A 21,130-nucleotide genomic window follows, 5' to 3' on the forward strand; every position below is an offset into this window, starting at 1 on the left:
ATGTGGTTGCTCAAGTGCTGCATTATTTTGATCAATGTATTTTTGTTTATGACTTTTTTTTTATTATGAAACTAAATAAGTTACAATTACATGGCAATTTGACTGCAAAACTCTGTGAAATTGTCCACGCCTGTCTGTATGTCGATAAATTCTACCAGATAAAAATTATGTTATGTCTTCAGAGTGCCAGAAATAATTAATTTATACTGAACACCTGCTGCTTGTGATCTATGCTGTTAACAAATGTCAACTATACGACCTGATCGTATGCAGTATGACTCCACTGCCATTTAAAGGCAGTGCATTCACTGATGTCCCGTCCACCCTTCTCACACACAGATAGTATCGTGTGGCAGTGGGGGAAATGTGCCAGCCAGATTGAGTGCCTTGGCACTTAGGCATGGGCATGCGACTGAGCACAACATAGGGAGACAGGTGTGCGTGCGTGTGTGTGTGTGTGTGTGTGTGTGTGTGTGTGTGTGTGTGTGTGTGTGTGTGTTGATGAGTTGTCTCCATTATCCCCAATGCCCTAATCATTGACAAAGTATTAAAATTAAAGAGAAGTGTAAACAAGTGTTAATCAGGATTAGGATAGTTTCAATGACCAGGTTTTACTTCTCTTATGTGTAAATACTTTTTTGCAATGTTGTCAACATATAACATTGGACAAAACACTTACCAGCAAAAATACCTGAGACCACTGTTGCCAGAACAGGTGTCTGTGAGCGTGGATGTACTTTAGCAAGGAACTGGAAGAGTAAGCCATCACTTGCCATAGCATACAAAATTCTTGGCAAAGGGAACATGGCACCAAGAAGACTGCAAAAGTTTCAATTGTTCACATTAACAACTTTCTGTACATACACTGTTTCATCAGTGCCACTATTGTGGCCATTTGTGAGAATGTTACACAATAACCAAAAATGAACCACATTAAATAAAAAAAAAAAAAAGACATATATTAAACCAGATCACAAATTTTACTGCAAAAAAGAAGAAGTACATGACTGTTATACATCACTCTACAGAAACATTCATTTAAATTATCATCATCATCATCATCATCATCATCATCATCATCATCATCATCATCATATTATTATTATTATTATTTCTTTACTTTCTCAGACGTTAAGTCTGGTTAAAAATGGAAAGTGACGCGGACCTTGATCAAGCGTCACTTCCTATTAACTGTACGGTATGTGTTATATTACATTTAGGAACTTTCGGGTAATTGAACATTTATCAATAATTACGGATTTCTGTAGTTGTATATATATGTTTGGATGTAGCTGTATTGCATTGATGTACTGGTGGATATTGTGTGGTATGACTCCTGTAGTTGATAGTATAATTGGTATAATGTCAACTTTATCCTGATGCCACATGTCTTTGACTTCCTCAGCCAGTTGGATGTATTTTTCAATTTTTTCTCCTGTTTGCTTTTGTATATTTGTTGTATTGGGTATGGATATTTCGATTAGTTGTGTTAATTTCTTCTTTTTATTGGTGAGTATGATGTCAGGTTTGTTATGTGGCGTTGTTTTATCTGTTATAATGGTTCTGTTCCAGTATAATTTGTATTCATCATTCTCCAGTACATTTTGTGGTGCATACTTGTATGTGGGAACGTGGTGTTTTATAAGTTTATGTTGTAAGACAAACTGTTGATGTATTGTTTTTGCTACATTGTCATGTCTTCTGTGGTATTCTGTATTTGCTAGTATTGTACATCCGCTTGTGATGTGATCTACTGTTTCTATTTGTTGTTTGCAAATTCTGCATTTATCTGTTGTGGTATTGGGATCTTTAATAATATGCTTGCTGTAATATCTGGTGTTTATTGTTTGATCCTGTATTGCAATCATGAATCCTTCCGTCTCACTGTATATATTGCCTTTTCTTAGCCATGTGTTGGATGCGTCTTGATCGATGTGTGGCTCTGTTAGATGATACGGGTGCTTGCCATGAAGTGTTTTCTTTTTCCAATTTACTTTCTTCGTATCTGTTGATGTTATGTGGTCTAAAGGGTTGTAGAAGTGGTTATCAAATTGCAGTGGTGTAGCTGATGTATTTATATGAGTGATTGCCTTGTGTATTTTGCTAGTTTCTGCTCGTTCTAGAAAGAATTTTCTTAAATTGTCTACCTGTCCATAATGTAGCTAAAAACAAAGATGATGTGATTTACCAAACGAAAGCGCTGGCACGTCGATAGACACACAAACAAACACAAACATACACACAAAATTCAAGCTTTCGCAACAAACTGTTGCCTCATCAGGAAAGAGGGAAGGACAGGGAAAGACGAAAGGATGTGGGTTTTAAGGGAGAGGGTAAGGAGTCATTCCGATCCCGGGAGTGGAAAGACTTACCTTAGGGGGAAAAAGGACGGGTATACACTCGCGCGCACACACACACACACATATCCATCCACACATATACAGACACAAGCCTGTGTGTATGTTTGTGTGTCTATCGACGTGCCAGCGCTTTCGTTTGGTAAGTCACATCATCTTTGTTTTTAGATATATTTTTCCCACGTGGAATGTTTCCCTCTATTAATTTATGTCCATAATGTAGGTTTTTTATGTCGATAAATCCCCTTCCTCCTTCCTTTCTGCTTAATGTGAATCTTTCTGTTGCTGAATGTATGTGATGTATTCTATATTTGTGGCATTGTGATCGTGTAAGTGTATTGAGTGCTTCTAGGTCTGTGTTACTCCATTTCACTACTCCAAATGAGTAGGTCAATATTGGTATAGCATAAGTATTTATAGCTTTTGTCTTGTTTCTTGCTGTCAATTCTGGTTTCAGTATTTTTGTTAGTCTTTGTCTATATTTTTCTTTTAGTTCTTCTTTAATATTTGTATTATCTATTCCTATTTTTTGTCTGTATCCTAGATATTTATAGGCATCCGTGTTTTCCATCGCTTCTATGCAGTCGCTGTGGTTATCCAATATGTAATCTTCTTGTTTAGTGTGTTTTCCCTTGACTATGCTATTTTTCTTACATTTGTCTGTTCCAAAATCCATACTTATATCATTGCTGAATCCTTCTGTTATCTTTAGTAATTGGTTGAGTTGTTGATTTGTTGCTGCCAGTAGTTTTAGATCATCCATGTATAGCAAATGTGTGATTTTATGTGGGTATGTTCCAGTAATATTGTATCCATAATTCGTATTATTTAGCATGTTGGATAGTGGGTTCAGAGCAAGGCAGAACCAGAAAGGACTTAATGAGTCTCCTTGGTATATTCCACGCTTAATCTGTATTGGCTGTGATGTGATATTATTTGAATTTGTTTGGGTATTAAGTGTGGTTTTCCAATTTTTCATTACTATGTTTAGGAACTGTATCAATTTAGGTTCTACTTTGTATATTTCCAATATCTGTAGTAACCATGAGTGGGGTACACTATCAAAAGCTTTTTCGTAATCAATGTATGCGTAGTGTAGCGACCTTTATTTAGTTTTAGCTTGATATGTCACCTCTGCATCTATTATCAGTTGCTCTTTACATCCTCGTGCTCCTTTGCAACAGCCTTTTTGTTCTTCATTTATAATTTTGTTCTGTGCTGTATGTGTCATTAATTTCTGTTTAATGATTGAAGTTAATATTTTGTATATTGTTGGTAGGCATGTTATGGGGCGATATTTAGCTGGGTTCGCTGTGTCTGCTTGATCTTTAGGTTTCAGATAAGTTATTCCATGTGTAAGTGTATCAGGGAATGTGTATGGGTCTGCAATGTAACTGTTAAATAATTTAGTTAGATGTGAATGTGTTGAGGTGAACTTCTTTAACCAGAAATTTGCTATTTTATCATTTCCAGGGGCTTTCCAATTGTGAGTAGAATTAATCGCTTGGGTGACTTCATGTTGCAAAATTAACACTTCAGGCATTTGTGGTATCATCTTGTATGTGTCTGTTTCTGCTTGTATCCACCGTGCATACCTGTTATGTTGTACCGGGTTTGACCATATGTTGCTCCAGAAGTGTTCCATGTCTGTTATGTTTGGTGGATTGTTTATTTTAATGTGTGTGTTATCTATTGTCTGGTAAAATTTCTTTTGGTTTGTGTTGAATGTTTGGTTTTGTTTCCTTCTATTTTCACTTTTTTTGTATCTTCTGAGTTGTTTGGCTAATGCTTGTAATTTCTGCTGCTTTTCGTCTAATTGCTCTGTCGCTTCTTGTTGTGAGATTTTACCTAACCTTTTTCGTTTTTTTTCCAAGATTTCATTTCTTATAAATTGTGTTAGCTGTCCGATGTCTTTTCTCAGTTTTTCTATTTTGATCTGTAGCCTGTGTTGCCATGCTGGTTTTGTGGGTTTCTTCTGTGTGTTGGTTGGTTCTGATCTCTGCCTAGTGTGTATATTTAGTGTAGTGAGTGCTCCTATATAAACTAGTAGTTGTAACTCTTCCATAGTTGTGTTTTCATTTATTTTGTTGTGTATGATTGTGTTGATAGTTTTTATTGTTGTTTCGACTTGTGGGTTATTTGGTGGTCTATGCAAGAATGGTCTAATGTCTGTATTTGTGTCTTTGTATTCTATATATGTTAGCTGAAATTTTTCTTCTATATCTAACATCTGTGTCACTTCGTGTTCTATTTGTGCTTGTTCTGGTGGCTGTCTTAAGATTTCGTTTTCCTCTGATTGTTTAATTGGTGCGTGTTGTTCTTTGTTTGTTTACTCTGGGATGTTTGATATTATTATTATTATTATTATTATTATTATTAAATCGGAGTGCTCAGCATTAAAAACTATAAATATACACAATCAATGGTGATAAAATAAATCTTGTATCCTAAACATTGTTCATAAAGAGATTGAATACAAACAAGCATTAGAAATCTCCTCTTCAGTGACTAAGTTGAGCTATGAAGTTTGCAATGGACAAGGCAGAGCTGATAAGAACAAATTTGTAGTGCAGTTTGCAGTTACCCAGCATTAAAATTTAACACGAAAAATTTGTTACAAAGGTCAAGCTATGATTTTATTTATTTTTCCAGTGTTGTTACTGCTCTCTTGAAATAATTTACTGGTGTTAATGAAATTACCTCAGACCTTACTGCATAGAATAACTGGAAATACAAAATTTACTAAATTTGGTCTGCTAATTATTCTAAGTTGAAGATGTCAAACTGACTACATTTTAGTATGTAATCCATTTGGTATAAGGAACATTCATTCTATGTTTTATTTAATTAACAAATATAAACATCTGGTTATGGTACTTTTGGATAGCTTTTAATTGTTCAAAACAGCATAATTCGGGTTTTGTGAAGTGAAGTTCAAGATACATATAATAATAAGTACATACATGAATAGAGAAATGGAGAAAAGATTGATAGCAACTGAGGTTGACTGGATTCTGACATACAACTGAGTGCTCAAGTTTGCATCTGACCATAATCTGATGGTGGCTATTTTGTACAAGTGGACATTTCTTTCAAGGTCATATTGATAAATAAACTGGAGGCAGTAAAACGGTTACATGATATTTTTTACTCTTACAAATATTCCTGCTTCTGATGGGGTACAACATGCCAATGGCATGTCTAGAACAGGATGTGATGGATTGATGTATGCATGGAAAAAGACATTGTATGTGAGTTTTTCACAGGAATATGATCCACGGGCAAGAGGTAAGCTACTCCCACAGGAATCATCCCTGATGCCCTTCCCTTCCTGTCCATCCACTCCTCCCCTCCCCCCCCTATTTATTGCCCTAAAATTGTGCTTTTTACACCTACCATGATTTTACTGCAAGGTGGATCCACTTACCTAGTGCATAGAGCAAAGACAGCTCCAGCAGTCACAATCCACATAATTGCTGGCCATCCAACTTGGTTGAACACATATGGCAGAGGGGCATGTGGATCCTAATCAGAACAACAATTAACATTATGCACAATTTTCTCAGACAAAAAAGGAATATGTCTGCAACCAGTATTTACAAGGAGAACAATGAGGGTCATTCAGTAAGTCCTTAGGAAGTCCAACAGATAGCACTCATAGCAACTAAAGTTTTCTGGTAGTAGGTGATATCTGTCAGTAGAAGGCAGGTGAGGTCACAGCTGTACCCATCATGTGGTTTCATTGTCTCAGTTGACTGAAGCAACAAGCTCACATTTATTTTCCAACACGGACAAAAGTGAATTTCAAGTGGTGATTAAAAACTTCTATTTAAAAGACTGAACACCAAAACAGATCAAAGCTGAGTTGGGTGAAGTTCACAATATGTCTATCCCTGTGTTTGCAGCTGTTTGCAACTGAGTAAATGAGTTTAAATGTGGCTATACATCCACAAAATACAAACAGCATTCAGAATATCCAGTGGAAGTGACCATCCCCAAAATTATTGAAAAAATCCCTGATAAGGTTTTGAGTTATCAAGGAATTGAAGTTCATGAAATAGTTGAAGCCACATGCATATCACAAGATATAGTGTTTTCAATTTTGCACAAAACATTGGATAAAAAAATTTCTGCATAATGGATGCCACATTTGCTCTCAAGGAATAAATGAAACTGAATGGTTGATGCTGAGGTGACTTTGGCATTTTCCCAGTGAAACCCTACTGGATTTGTGTGTCGATAATGAACTGTGGGCAAAACATGGATACACTGCCACACTCCAAGAGACTAAGAAACAATCGAAACAGTAGGTTTTCAAAGGCATATGGGCTCCAAAGACTGCAAAGATCCTGAGATGATGGCCACAGTTTTTTGGGGTGTGCAAGGAATCATCTATGCCAGTTACTTGGAACAGGAACAAACATCCAGTATCATTTGTAGAAACTACATACTTCATCATGATTTACGGGGTGAATAAAGAAATACAAATACAATGAATGGGGAGTGTTGCGTGTTGTTATTGGACCAGTTAAATGAAGAAATCAAGATAAAACATCCTCATTTGAAAAAGAAAAAGATCTTCTTCCATTACAAAAATGCAGTTTCAATAGCCAGAATTATGTAATTAAAGTTTGAATTGTTGAAATATCCACCACATTCACCAGATTTGGCCCTCCAGTGATCTTTTTCCTAACTTTAAAAAATGGCTCAGTGGATGGTTCACATCAAATTGTGTCATCACCCAAGCAGATGCACGTTTTACAGCCTTCTGAATTCATACTTTTCGGATGGTTTAAAATAGTTGGAGCAATAATTCAAAAAGTATATTAATTTAAAGGAGATTATAATGAAAAATATATTATTTTCTCAAAATAATTTGTTTTTACTTTTATCTGTTTCTAAGGTCTTCTTGAATGACCCTCATAGAAAAAAGTAAGAAGGATTCATAAAAATATCTAAATTTGTTAGTAACTGAGTGTAAATAATATGAACAGACTAAAAAATGCCATTACTGGATATGAAGAAAAGAGAATTATAGATGACAAAATGCAAGAAGCCCAAGCTAAAGGAGATAATCAAACAGAATAAGTCATGTATATAGCTACAGATGAGAAAATTGATATTTAGACAACAGCACTAAAATGTGATACATGAAAGGAATAAAAATCAAACAAATAAGGTACATAGTAGTTAACAAAAGTTTCTGATACAGATAAAGTGTTTTAGATGTTATTGTATTATACGCCTACTTTCATCATAAAACATAGTCCAACTTTTCTAGGTAATAAGGAAAGTCAAAGTAAACTTAGTTGCCTGGAAAAAAGAGAAGAATATGCAAGTCGTCAAAACTTTGCACCCGCTACTAACTGTCATATCTTCTGGCTCCTGCATATATTTTCCTCAGTGATGGCATAATACTTCCTGCTTTAATTACTATATTCCCTGATAAACATCTTGACAACACTAAATGTCCTGCACATTTGAAGCAGATTTATTGTGTGTTTTCCCTGAGTGACACGATGATGCTCCCCTGAAGTCTAAAACTTTTCTTCATCCTCACCCTCTATTTTCTGCATCAGAAGAAATTTAAGATTGCAAAACCAGATAGCCATATATTATTTCACAATATTCTGTCACTGTCAGTTTATGTGAGTACACACACACACACACACACACACACACACACACACACACACCTCTAATCCTTATTATTTAGTGGAAGATTTAACTAATTCACTCAACAAAATCTCTTCATGCTACAAAAGCACAAAATATCTGCATTACTCTCAACCTCCCTCAATCCCATACCCCTTCCTTCCCTTTTCTCTATTTCTTCCATCTGGTGATAGTCATAGTTTAGCCAGATATTTTAAACTATTATAAAAATTGTTCCAAACATGTGTAAAGCTTTACCTAGTCCATGAACAGATTTCCAATGTCACACATTAGGCATTCATTTTAAAAAGTGTCACTTCTCTTTCCAGTACTAACCTGGACTGAAATATAACAACCTACTTGTTCTCCTTGGCTAATAGTTTTTAGCAGGTGGACCACTAAAGCACTGCGTTCACTTGCCACCACCAACACTATGTTCATTAGACCTTCTCATCCTGTGACCCTATCAACCCTCCAGCCTCTATTACAACCACAGTGCTAGAAGGATATACTGCATCATATGCCCTTGTGAGATCAGAGCTGCAGACCAACCAATGTGCACTTGCTGTTCAGCCTTTGTCAATATTGGCAAAATTTTCAACAAATGGTTGGTAACGATCATTTATCCATTTCTCAAATTTTATCTCCTGCCTTTACTTCATTATTTATTTCTCTCTTGCTCTACTCTTTTATATCTATTTTTAGAAAGAGCTCAGAGTAACTGAATTAGCTAGTCTCTGTATAATTATACTACACTAAGTCTTTTGTTTCTCCAAATAAGAAACCTGGTCCAAAAGCTGGTGTTTCTCTCATCTCTTGTCTGCACGTGTGATTGTTGCTGCTTGGTATGTATAGACATTTTATTTTATCTAAGTAAAGATATTATGAAAAGGAAAGTTGCTACTAACCATATAGCAGAGATGCTGAGTCACAGATGCGCACAACAAAAAGACTGTGAAAAATAAAGCTTTTGGCCGGTAAGGCCTTCGTCAACAATAGACGACACGCAAACCTTTGACTGCAGCCTCAGGCAACTGAAACCACACTGCAAGCAGCAGTACTGGTGTGTGATGGGAGTGGCAACTGGGTGGGGGTAAGGAGGAGACTGTGGGCAGGGATGGGGAGGGATAGTATGGCAGGGGTGGCGGACAGTGAAGTGCTGTAGGTTAGATGGAGGGCAGGCAAGAGATGGGGTGGGGGAGGGAAATAGCAGAAAAGGAGAGAAAAAGACTGGGTGTTATGGTGGAATGACAGTTGTGTAGTGCTGGAATGGGAACAGGGAAGGGGCTGGATGAGTGATGACAGTGACTAACGAAGGTTGAGGCCAGGAGTGTTACAGGAACATAGGATGTACAGCAGGGAAAGTTCCCACCTATGCAATTCAGAAACACTGGTGTTGGTGAGAGGACTGATATGGCACAGGGAGTGAAGCAGTCATTGAAATGAAGGGTGTCATGTTTGGCAGCATGCTCAGCAACAGGGTAGTCCACTTGTTTCTTGGCCAGAGTTTGTCGGTGACCATTCATGCAGACAGACAGCTCGTTTGTTTTTTTTTTTTTTTTTGGGCGCAAAACTGCTATGGTCATTAGTGCCCGGTCCGTGACTTAGGAAACAGTAAAAAACCGAAAATGGAAACCAGCAGCAATGGGAACGAAAGTCATAAAATTGGAGAAACTAAAAGCAGAAGGAAGGCTTAAAAATCCACTACAGAAAGGGGTTGGTTGTCCCCAAAAAAAAGCTTCAAATGACTGATGTCATTTCACTGGCACTAATAAACTCGAGAACGCAATCGGCCGAGCACGTGTCATCTGCTAAAATGGACGATATATCAGGCGACAGCTGTAGACGGGCGCACAACGGAGTAAAATAGGGGCACTCAATTAAAAGGTGTCTTACCGTCCACAGCTGAGAGCAGTGGGGACAGAGTGGGGGAGGATCTCCGCTTAAAAGATGTTGATGCCCTATCCGGAGTCTAGTTAAAATTACCTCCTCCTGACGACGCGTTCGGGAGGAAGAGATCCAAGCACAAGGAAGAGCTTTCACGTCCCACAATTTACTATGGGGAAGTGTCGACCAATGTGCGTGCCATAAAAAACCAACACGATGACATAAAATGCTCCGTAGATCGGCGAAGGGAATCATGCGAATAGCTGACCGAAGAAGAGAGACGGCAGCCTTGGCTGCTATTTCGGCCGCCTCATTTCCACAGATACCAATGTGTCCCGGGAGCCAGAGGAACACCACCGAGACGCCCCCCAGTTGGAGCAAGCGCAGACAGTCCTGAATCCGGTGGACCAGAGGGTGCACAGGGTAAAGAGCTTGGAGACTGAGGAGAGAGCTGAGAGAATCCGAGCAGATAACGTACTGTATCTGCTGATGGCGGTGGATGTAGTGGACAGACTGGAGAACAGCGTAAAGCTCCGCAATATAAACCGAACACTGGTCGGGAAGCCGAAAGTGATTTGGGGTGTCGCCAACAATATAGGCACTCCCTACACCTAACGATGTTTTCGAGCCATCGGTGTAAATAAATGTGGCTTCTGTCATTTGTGTACATAGAGCAGCAAATGCCCGACGATAAACAAGTGAAGGGGTACCATCCTTGGGAAATCGACAAAGGTCACGGAGTAGGCAGATCCGGGGACGGAGCCAAGGCGGTGGTGTACCCCAAGTTGTCAAGAAGGTTTTAGGAAAGCGGAAGGAAAGAGAATGGAGCAGTTGACGGAAGCGGACTCCCAGTGGTAGTAGGGAGGAGGGGCGGCCTGCATACCCTACATCAAAGGAGGCGTCGAAAAAAATGTCATGGGCTGGATTAGCAGGCATGGAAGACAGATGGCTAGATAACGACTCAGAAGGACTGCTCGCCAATTGGACAGCAGAGGTTCAGCAGTCTCAGCATAAAGGCTTTCCACAGGGCTGGTGTAAAAATCTCCAGACACTAAACGTAATCCACAGTGGTGGATAGAGTCGAGACGCCGAAGAATAGACGGCCGAGCAGAGGAGTAGACTATGCTTCCATAGTCCAATTTCGAGCGCACTAAGGCGCGATAGAGGCGGAGAAGGACCACTCTGTCCGCTCCCCAGGAGGTACCATTCAGGACACGGAGGGTGTTGAGGGATCACAGACAACGAGCCGAAAGATAGGAAACGTGGGAGGACCAGCACAGTTTTCTGTCAAACATAAGACCCAAGAATTTAGCGACGTCTGAAAACGGAAGGTTGACAGGACCTAGATGTAAGGAGGGCGGAAGAAACTCCTTACGTCGCCAAAAATTAACACAAACGGTCTTACTGGGAGAAAAACGGAAGCCGGTTTCGATGCTCCAAGAGTGGAGGCGATCGAGACATCCTTGAAGACGTCGTTTAAGAAGGCTGGTCCATTGAGAGCTGTAGTAGATCGCAAAATCGTCCACAAAGAGGGAGCCCGAGACATCAGGAAGGAGACAATCCATAATTGGATTTATGGCAATGGCAAACAGTACAACACTCAGCACGGAGCCCTGGGGTACATCGTTCTCTTGGGAGAAGGTACGGGAGAGAGTAGTGTTCACCCGCACCTTAAATGTGCGCTCTGCCATAAATTCGCGAAGAAAAAGGGGCAACCGACCTCGAAAGCACCAAGAGAACAGTGTGCGGAGGATGCCTGTCCTCCAACAGGTATCGTATGCTCTCTCCAGATCAAAAAATATTGCTACCGTTTGGCGTTTCCAGAGAAAATTGTTCATGATATAAGTGGAGAGAGCAACAAGATGGTCAACTGCAGAACGATGCTTTTGGAATCCCCATTGGGCAGGTGTTAAAAGACTGCGGGATTCCAGCCACCAAGCTAAACGGTAATTCACCATACGCTCCAAAACCTTACACACACTACTCGTTAGAGAAATGGGGCAATAGCTAGAGGGGAGATGTTTGTCCTTTCCAGGTTTCGGAACAGGAACGATGATAGCTTCCCGCCATCGTCTGGGAAAAGTACTGTCGGTCCAAATTCAATTATAAAGGCGAAGGAGGTAACGCAGACTGTGGGTTGATAAATGCAGCAACATTTGGACGTGGATACCATCCGGTCCTGGGGCAGAGGAGCGAGAAGAAGAGAGTGCATGTTGGAGTTCCTGCATGGAGGAAACAGTATTGTAGTTTTCGCGATTTTGAGAGGAGAAAGCAAGATGTCGCACTTCCGCTGCACGTTTCTTCGGGAGAAATGCTGGCGTGTAATTTGAAGAGCTCGAAATCTCAGCAAAGTGCTGACCCAATGAGTTAGAAATTGCGACGGGGTCCACTAATGTATCATGCGCGACAGTGAGCCCAGAGACCGGGGAGAAACTAGGCGCGCCTGAGAACCGTCGAAGCCGACTCCAAATTTCCGAGGAGGGAGTGAAGGTGTTAAATGAGCTAATAAAGAATTTCCAGCTTGCCTTCTTGCTATTGCGGATGACATGACGGCATCGCGCACGGAACTGCTTATAGCGGATACAGTGGGCCAAAGTAGGATGGTGGCGGAAAACGCGAAGAACACGTCGCCGCTCGCGTATTGCGTTACGGCATGCCTCGTTTCACCAAGGAACTGGGGGGCGCCGGGGCAATTCGGAGGTGCATGGTATTGAATGTTCCACAGCTGTAAGAATAACGTCGGTAATATGTGTGACCTCATCGTCGACGCTGGGAAAGTGACGGTCATCGAATGTCACTAGAGACGAAAAAAGTGTCCAATCGGCTTCGGCAAACTTCCAGCGTCGCGGGCTCATATATGGCAGTTGAGGCTGCAATCAAAGGACACATGGAAAGTGGTCACTCGAGTGTGTATTAAGGGCGAACCATTCGAAGCGCCAAGCTAGCGGAACAGTACCGACCGCAAGGTCCAAATGAGATAAATTTGTCGTGGAGGCAGACAAAAATGTAGGGACCCCAGTGTTGAGGCAAACTAGATCCGCTTGGTGGAAGATGTCTAGCAATAGTGAGCCATGTGGACAAGGATGTGGAGATCCCCAAAGCGGGTGGTGGGCATTGAAGTCCCCAACCAGCAAATAGAGGGGTGGAAGCTGATCAAGAAGATGAAGGAGATCAGCTCGTGCCATTGGTGTGGACGATGGAATGTATACAGTACAAAGAGAGAACGTGTATCCAGAAAGGGAAAGATGGACAGCGACAGCTTGGAAGGAAGTGTTTAAGTGGATTGGGTGATAATGGAGAGTATCATGGAGAAGAATCATGAGTCCTCCATGTGCTGGAGTGCCTGCAACAGAGGGGAGATCATATCGGACGGACTGAAAATGAGGGAGAACAAAGTGGTCATGGGGACGCAGCTTTGTTTCCTGAAGACAGAAGATGACCGGCGAGTAGGATTGTAAGAGGATCGACAATTTATCCCGATTGGCTCGAATGCCGCAGATATTCCAGTGGATAACGGACATGGGGTGAACAGAAAAAGGAGGAATGTGACCAAAGTTGCTGTCAACTCAACAACTGCTCAGAGCTTGCAACCGACAGCATGGAATGGCATTCAGCCGAAGGCAGAAGATCCTGATCCATAGGTTGTTCAGGAGCAGCTCCTGCCACCAGCGATCGGCCGGTTGATCGGCCGCCAGCAGTGCGCCTCGGCGACACAGAAGACGGCCGAGGGCGATTTCCGCCAGGTGGTGCTGTAGATGGGACACGCCTTGGCGGAGAAGGAGATGAACTGGATTTCTTTGTAGCCTTCTTGGAAATATGATGCTTAGAAGAAGGAGGAACCGATGGTTGTGAAGTTCGGGTACGTAAAATATCTTCATGAGTATGCTCTTTTTTCAAAGTCTTGGTGTCTGACTTTTGGGCTCGAGATTTAGCAGAAACCGACGAAGGGTGAGCCAGAGTGTGGGCAAGCGAAAGTGGTGAGGTTGAACGGGCGATCTTTGCGCTGGCCGATCTGACGACCGTGGCACTAAAGGTGAGGTCGCAAGTCTGTGTGACGGCCTCTTTTGTTGGCCGAGGAGAAGCAAGGACAGTGCTGTATTTTCCTGTCTGAGGCACGGTGGGCTGTCGACTGGCGAATAATTTTTGAGCAGCAAAGGCCGAAACCTTTTCCTTCACTCTGATTTCCTGGATGAGCTTTTCGTCCTTAAAAACGGGGTAATCACGAGAGGAAGTAGTGTGGTTACCCATACAGTTGATGCAGCAAGGGGATGGAGATTTTTTTTTGTGGTTGTAGGGCGCACAACTTCAATGGTCATTAGCGCCCAGACTACGTTAGGAATGCACCGCGAGGCACAAGTTTAAAACAGCAACTAAAAAGGAAAACACGATAAAAGATCGACGGGCATAGGATTAAAAAACAGCATAATCAAATGTCCTTAGACAGGTTCGTCAAGTTGATAAAACGAAGAATGCGAGCAGCTGCTCCTGTGTCATCCGCTAAAATGGCATCGAGAGTACATGGCAGGCCAAGATCAAGATGCAGTGTAATAAAATCTGGACAGGACGTTAAAATGTGGCGGACCGTCAGCAATTGCCCACATGGGCAGAACGGCGCCGGCACAGCCGTCAGCAGATGGCGATGGCTGAACTGGCAGTGTCCAATTCGTAACCGGGCCAAAACTACCTCCTCCTGCAGAGAGGGGCGTGAGGAGGACGTCCAAGCCGCGGGAAGAGGTTTCAAGGCCCGAAGCTTGTTGTCCATAAGGGCAGCACAATCGGCATGCCACAGCGATAAAATGCGCCGACAAATGACCCTGCTACAATCTGATGAAAGGACACAACAAGAAGCTTTCCGAGGCTGGAGGACCGCAGCCTTGGCCGCGGCATCTGCAGCTTCATTCCCAGGGATACAGACATGGCCAGGAACCCACATAAAGCGAACCGGAGAACCGTCGTCCACCAGCTGCTGAAGAGAGCGTTGGATCCGGTGCACGAAAGGGTGAACCTGATACGGATCACTGAGGCTGTGGATGGCACTCAGGGAATCGGAGCAGATGACATAAGCAGAATGTCGGTGGCGGCAGATGTAAGGAACAGCCTGGTAGAGGGCAAAGAGCTCAGCTGTGAAGACCGAACAATGGCCATGGAACCGGTATTTGAAACTTTGTGCCCTGACAATAAAAGAACAACTGATCCCGTCATTGGTCTTAGAGCCATCTGTATAAATGAAGGTCATATTAATGAACTTTGAACGAAGTTTGACAAAACGGGAGTGGTATACCGAACCGGGGATAACCTCCTTTGGGAGCGAGCTGAGGTCAAGGTGACAGCGAACCTGAGCCTGGAGCCAAGGTGGCGTGTGGCTCTCGCCTACTCTAAAGGTTGCAGGGAGAGAAAAATCAAGGTGTTGAAGGAGGCGACGAAAGCGAACTCCAGAGGGTAGCAGGGCAGAGACATACAACCCGTATTGTCGATCTAGAGAGTCGTCAAAAAAGGAACGATAAGACGGGTGGTCGGGCATTGACAGTAGCCGACAGGCATACCTACAAAGCAGTATATCACGCCGGTAGTGCAGTGGCAATTCACCGGCTTCAGCATGAAGACTCTCGACGGGACTAGTATAAAATGATCTGATCGCAAGACGTAAACCCCGATGTTGGATGGAGTTGAGGCGGCGTAAGATGGACGGCCGTGCAGAGGAGTATACGAAGCTCCCATAATCCAGCTTTGAGCAGACGATCGACCGATATAGGCGAAGTAGAACGGTTCGATCCGCTCCCCACGACATACCACTGAGCACACGGAGGACATTTAGAGAACGGGTACAACGGGCAGCCAAATATGACACATGTGGAGACCAGCTAAGTTTCCTGTCAAATGTAAGACCTAAAAATTTTGTTGTCTCCACGAATGGCAGAGCAACGGGACTGAGTCGTAAGGATGGTGGGAGAAACTCTTTGTAGCGCCAGAAAAACGGAAGCCATTGGCGACACTCCAGGAGAGAAGTTGGTCAAGAGAATGCTGAAGACAGCACTCCAGGAAACATGTAAACTGCGCGCTGCAGTAGATGGTAAAATCGTCCACGAAAAGGGAGCCTGATACATCAGCTGGGAGGCAATCCATTATTGGATTGATCGCTATGGCGAAGAGAGCGACGCTCAAAACTGAGCCCTGTGGCACCCCATTCTCCTGGCGAAAGGTGTCCGACAGGACAGAACCCACACATACCCTGAACTGTCGATCCATTAAAAAGGAATGAATAAAAAGAGGGAGGCGACCGCGAAGGCCCCATGTATGCATGGTGCGGAGAATGCCCGCCCTCCAACAGGTGTCGTAAGCCTTCTCCAAATCAAAGAACACAGCCGCGGTCGGGCGCTTCCGCAAGAAGTTATTCATAATGAAGGTCGACAAGGTAACCAGATGGTCAACAGCAGAGCGGCGCCTACGAAATCCACATTGTACATTGGTAAGTAGGCGTCGAGATTCGAGCAGCCAAACCAAACGAGAATTAACCATTCGCTCCATCACCTTACAGACACAGCTGGTAAGCGAGATGGGTCGATAACTGGAAGGCAAGTGCTTGTCCTTCCCCAGCTTAGGAATCTGTACAACAATAGACTCACACCAGCATGTGGCAACATGTCCCTCAATCCAGATGCGATTATAAGTACAAAGAAGGAAACCTTTACTCGCAGGAGAAAGGTTCTTCAGCATCTGAATATGAATAGAATCAGGCCCTGGAGCAGAGGACCATGACCGGGCAAGTGCATTTTCGAATTCCCGCATGGTGAAAGGGGCATTATAACTTTGATTCGAGGAGCGGAAGTTAGGTGGCCTAGCCTCCTCTGCCTGTTTTCGGGGGAGGAAGGCAGGGTGGTAATGAGCGGAGCTCGAAACCTCTGCGAAAAAGCGGTCGAAGGCATTGGAGATATCCTCAGGTGCTACAAGGACGTCACTCGCGACCGTCAAGCCAGAAACTGGTGAGTGGATCTTAGTGCCAGATAGATGGCGCAGGCTACCCCAGACAACAGAAGAAGGAGTAAAACTGTTGAAGGTGCTTGTGAAAGCAGCCCAGCTGGCTTTCTTGCTTTCTTTAATAATACGACGGCACTGCGCACGTAATTGTTTATAAGTGATACAATTCGCCACTGTAGGGTGGCGTTTAAAGGTGCGTAAAGCATGTCGACGAGCACGTAAAGCGTCTCTACATGCTGCGGTCCACCAGGGGACCGGTACGTGACGTGGAGAAGAAGAAGTAGTGTGAGGGATGGAATATTCAGCTTCAGTGAGAATGACTTCCGTGAGGTGTGCGACCTGACTATTGCAGCTTGTGAAGGTTTGATCCTGAAAGGTCGCCCTGGAAGAGAAGAGCCCCCAGTCTGCTTTGGAGATGTTCCAACTAGCTGAGCATGGAGAGGGGGTATGATGCAGGAGATGGATGACACACGGGAAGTGGTTCCTCGAATATGTATCAGAAAGCGCATACCACTCAAATCGGCGTGCAACTTGGGTAGTACATATAGAGAGGTCTAAATGGGAATAGGTATGAGATGTGTCCGAAAGAAAAGTAGGGGCGCCAGTATTGAGGCAGACAAGATTGAGCTGATTGAAAAGGTCTGCTAACAGGGAGCCCCTCAGGCAGGATGCTGGAGAGCCCCAAAGGGGATGGTGGGCATTGAAGTCTCCAGTTAACAAAAATGGTGCAGGTAGCTGAGCAATAAGTTGCATCATGTCTGCCCTGGTAACGGCAGACGACGATGGAGTGTAAACGGTACAAATAGAAAATGTAAAAGTGGGGAGAGTAATTCGGACGGCAACTGCCTGCAGGCTGGTGTGCAATGTGATGGGATCGTAGTAAATATCATCCCGGACCAGCAACATAACCCCTCCATGAGCCGGAATACCTACCACAGGGGGTAGGTCAAAACGCACAGAGGTGTAGTGTGCCAAGGCAATGTGATCGCATGGGCGTAGCTTTGTTTCCTGGAGGGCTACGACGAGCAGACAGTGCAAGCGGAGCAGCAACTTCAAGTCCTCTCGGTTGGAGCAAATGCTGTAAACATTCCAGTGAATAAGTGCCATCGTGAGAAGAAAAGGAAGATGAAAGAAGGGGTCACCTCGAAGGCCGCTGATGGCCTGGCTTCGAGCGAGTACTGCCGCCGCTATCAGTAGGCGGACAGTCATCGTCCATTGGTTCTATAGGTTCATCGGCCATCTCGTTAAGATGGCCGGGAGGAGGAGCTTCCTCCGCTGGTGGATGGCCAGATGTTCAGCTACCAGCGGTGTGGCCAGGCGAAACGGATGACGGCCTGGGGCGGCAACCGCTGGGTGGCGCAGGAAAAGAAATGCGCCGTGGCAGAGAAGGAGAACTGTGCTTCCTATGAGCCTTCTTGGAATGTCTTTTAGTGGAAGTACTGGTCGACGGCTGGGAGGTCGAGGTACATAGGAAGTCTGCACGGGACGGTTCCTTCTTGAAGGCCCGTGAATCTGACTTCTGGGTCTTCGTCTTGGCAGAAGCTGATGAAGGTGCTTGTGTTGGAGGGGTGACGGGACGAAGAGGAGACGTCGACCACGCGATCTTAGCACTGGCCGAATGGACGACCGTGGTGCTGAAGGTCAGATTGCATGTCTGCGTCGCCACCTCCCTGGTAGTCCGAGGAGAGGCAAGGACAGTACTGTATTTTCCCACTGGGAGCAGCGTGGGCTTCCTACTAGCAAATAGCTTGCGAGCAGCCGAGGTGGACACTTTCTCTTTGACCCGAATTTCTTGGATACAGCGTTCTTCCTTGTAGATGGCACAGTCACGGGAGGATGCTGCATGGTCACCCTGACAGTTCACACAACGAGGAGACGGAGGTGGACAGTCACCCTCATGGGCATCCCTGCCACAAGTGACACATTTAGCCGCATTGGAACAAGACTGGTGAGTGTGATTAAAACGCTGACATTGGTAGCAGCGCGTAGATGTCAGGACTTAGGGGCGAACAGAAATAACCTCGTAGCCCGCTTTGATACGCGACGGCAGCTCAACACTATAAAAGGTCAAGAAAAGTGTCCGGGTCGGTACAAGGTCATTGTTGGCCTTTTGCATGACCCTATGGACAGCCGTCACTCCCTGCTCAGCGAGGAAAGACTGAATCTCCTTGTCAGTCAATCCGTCGAGTGATCGAGTATATACCACACCACGAGACGAATTCAAAGTGCAGTGAGCCTCCACACGGACAGGGAACGTGTACAGGAGTGTGGCCCCAAACAGTTCTTGTGCCTGGAAGGTGCTCTCAGTTTCTAGTAACAAAGTACCATTACGCAACCTGGTACATGACAGATCCGGCTATGGCATCTACGCCCTTCTGGATAACGAAAGGGTTGACAGAGGAAAAATCCTTGGCATCCTCAGATCGAGAAACTACGAGGAACTGTGGGGCAGGCGGTAGTACTTTTGTCACTGGTGGCTGGTCAAGTTTCCATTTATGGGCAGAAGTCGAGAGAGAAGAAGAAAAATCCATTGCGGAGGAATCCCCCATGATTGCCAGCGTCTCCGATGGCGCGCTCCTTCCTTGTGGGGACCCTCTCAGAGGGCACTTCCACCTTAGGTGAATGTTTACACCTCAGGTCACACCTCCCGAGAAACAGACGGAGGGACCAATCGGCATGGTCAGAAGGTATCAGCTCAGGCAATCACCCCTCCCTGGGCCTGGCCTTTACCAGGGGGTACGTGCGTGCCTTACTTGTCTACCTAGGGCGGGGAATTACGCATTACCCCATCACCGGCTACGCATGCGAACGCGTGGGTCGGCCTTCAGGCGCGCACAGGGAGGAAGGAAGAAGAGGAAAAAGGAGAGAGAGAGGGGGAGAGAGGACAGACTGTCTCAAACGCCGAGGCGGAGACCAGAGAAGGCAAGGAGAAGAAGGCAATGAGAAGGCAAGGAGAAGAAGACAAGGGAAAGAGTAAGAAAGACAGTGAGATGGAGAAGAGCAAAGATAGGAACCAACCAAAGGAAGAAAGAAACGAGAAGAAGTGAAAAACCAAAATGACCGCAAATAGAGGTCGTGGAACCGTCCGTCTCCGGACGCAGGTGCGAACTACCCCCTTGAGGGGGAGGGACTCCTTTTAGTCGCCTCTTACGACAGGCAGGAATACCTCGGGCCTATTCTAATCCCCGGACCCGCAGGGGGAGGAGGGGGGGGGATGGAGATGGACAAGCACCCTCATAGGCATCCTTGCCACACGTAACACATTTGGCCGGATTGGAACAGGATTGGCTGGTGTGATTGAACCGCTGACACCGATAGCAACGCGTAGGTTTTGGGACGTAAGGGCGAACGGAAATTATCTCATAGCCTGCTTTGATTTTCGATGGGAGTTGAACTTTGTCAAATGTCAAGAAGACAGTGCGGGTTGGAATGATGTTCGTGTCAACCCTTTTTATAACTCTATGAACAGCCGTTATGCCCTGGTCAGACAGGTAGTGCTGAATTTCTTCATCAGACAATCCATCGAGGGAGCATGTATAAACGACTCCACGCGAGGAATTTAAAGTGAGGTGCACTTCAACACGGACAACGGATGTGTGGAGCAGTGAAGTACGCAGCAATTTTTGTGCCTGGAGGGCACTGACTGTTTCTAACAACAAGGTGCCATTCTGTAATCTGAAACAAGACTTTACAGGACCTGCAATTGCGTCGACACCTTTCTGAATAATGAAAGGGTTGACCGCGGAGAAGTCGTGTCCTTCGTCAGACCGAGAAACAACAAGGAACTGTGGCAACGATGGAAGAACTGTCTGTGGCTGAGACTCAGTGAACTTACGCTTGTGAGCAGACACAGTGGAAGAGGAGGAAACCATTGCGGAAGAATCCCCCATGATTACCGGCGTCTCCGATGACGCGCTCCTCCCTTGTAGGGGCCCTCTCTGAGGGCACTCCCGCCTTAGGTGATTGTTCAGACCTCAGGTCACACCTCCCGACAAACAGGTGGAGGAACCAATCGGCACTTTCAGAAGGTATCAGCTCGGGTAATCACCCCTCCCTGGGCCTGGCCGTTACCAGGGGGTACGTACGTGTCCTACCTGTCTACCTGGGGCGGGGAATTACGCGTTACCCCGTCACCGGCTACGCACAAAAATGCGTGAGTCGGCCTTCAGACACGCACAAGGAGGAAGAAAGAGAAAGGGAAAAACAAAGAAACAGAAAGGAAAGAGGAGAGGTCTCAAACCCCGCAGCGGAGAAAG

The 21,130-nt window shown here is 44.6% G+C and overlaps 1 protein-coding gene across 2 annotated transcripts in view; it reads right to left on the reverse strand.

The window, feature by feature from the left end:
- Window positions 1-21,130, reverse strand: part of LOC126253048 (cationic amino acid transporter 2) — a 512,658-nt gene that overhangs the window by 45,206 nt on the left and 446,322 nt on the right. For both annotated transcript variants that reach the window (XM_049954123.1, XM_049954125.1), the window contains 2 exons: window positions 5,785-5,882; window positions 680-819 (listed from right to left, as the gene is read on the reverse strand). In XM_049954123.1, coding sequence (XP_049810080.1) covers window positions 680-819; window positions 5,785-5,882 — 238 coding nt within the window. The remainder of the gene's footprint in view (window positions 1-679; window positions 820-5,784; window positions 5,883-21,130) is intronic.

The sequence above is a fragment of the Schistocerca nitens genome, chromosome 4 (assembly GCF_023898315.1).
Source record: "Schistocerca nitens isolate TAMUIC-IGC-003100 chromosome 4, iqSchNite1.1, whole genome shotgun sequence".
Taxonomy (NCBI): Eukaryota; Metazoa; Arthropoda; class Insecta; order Orthoptera; family Acrididae; genus Schistocerca; species Schistocerca nitens.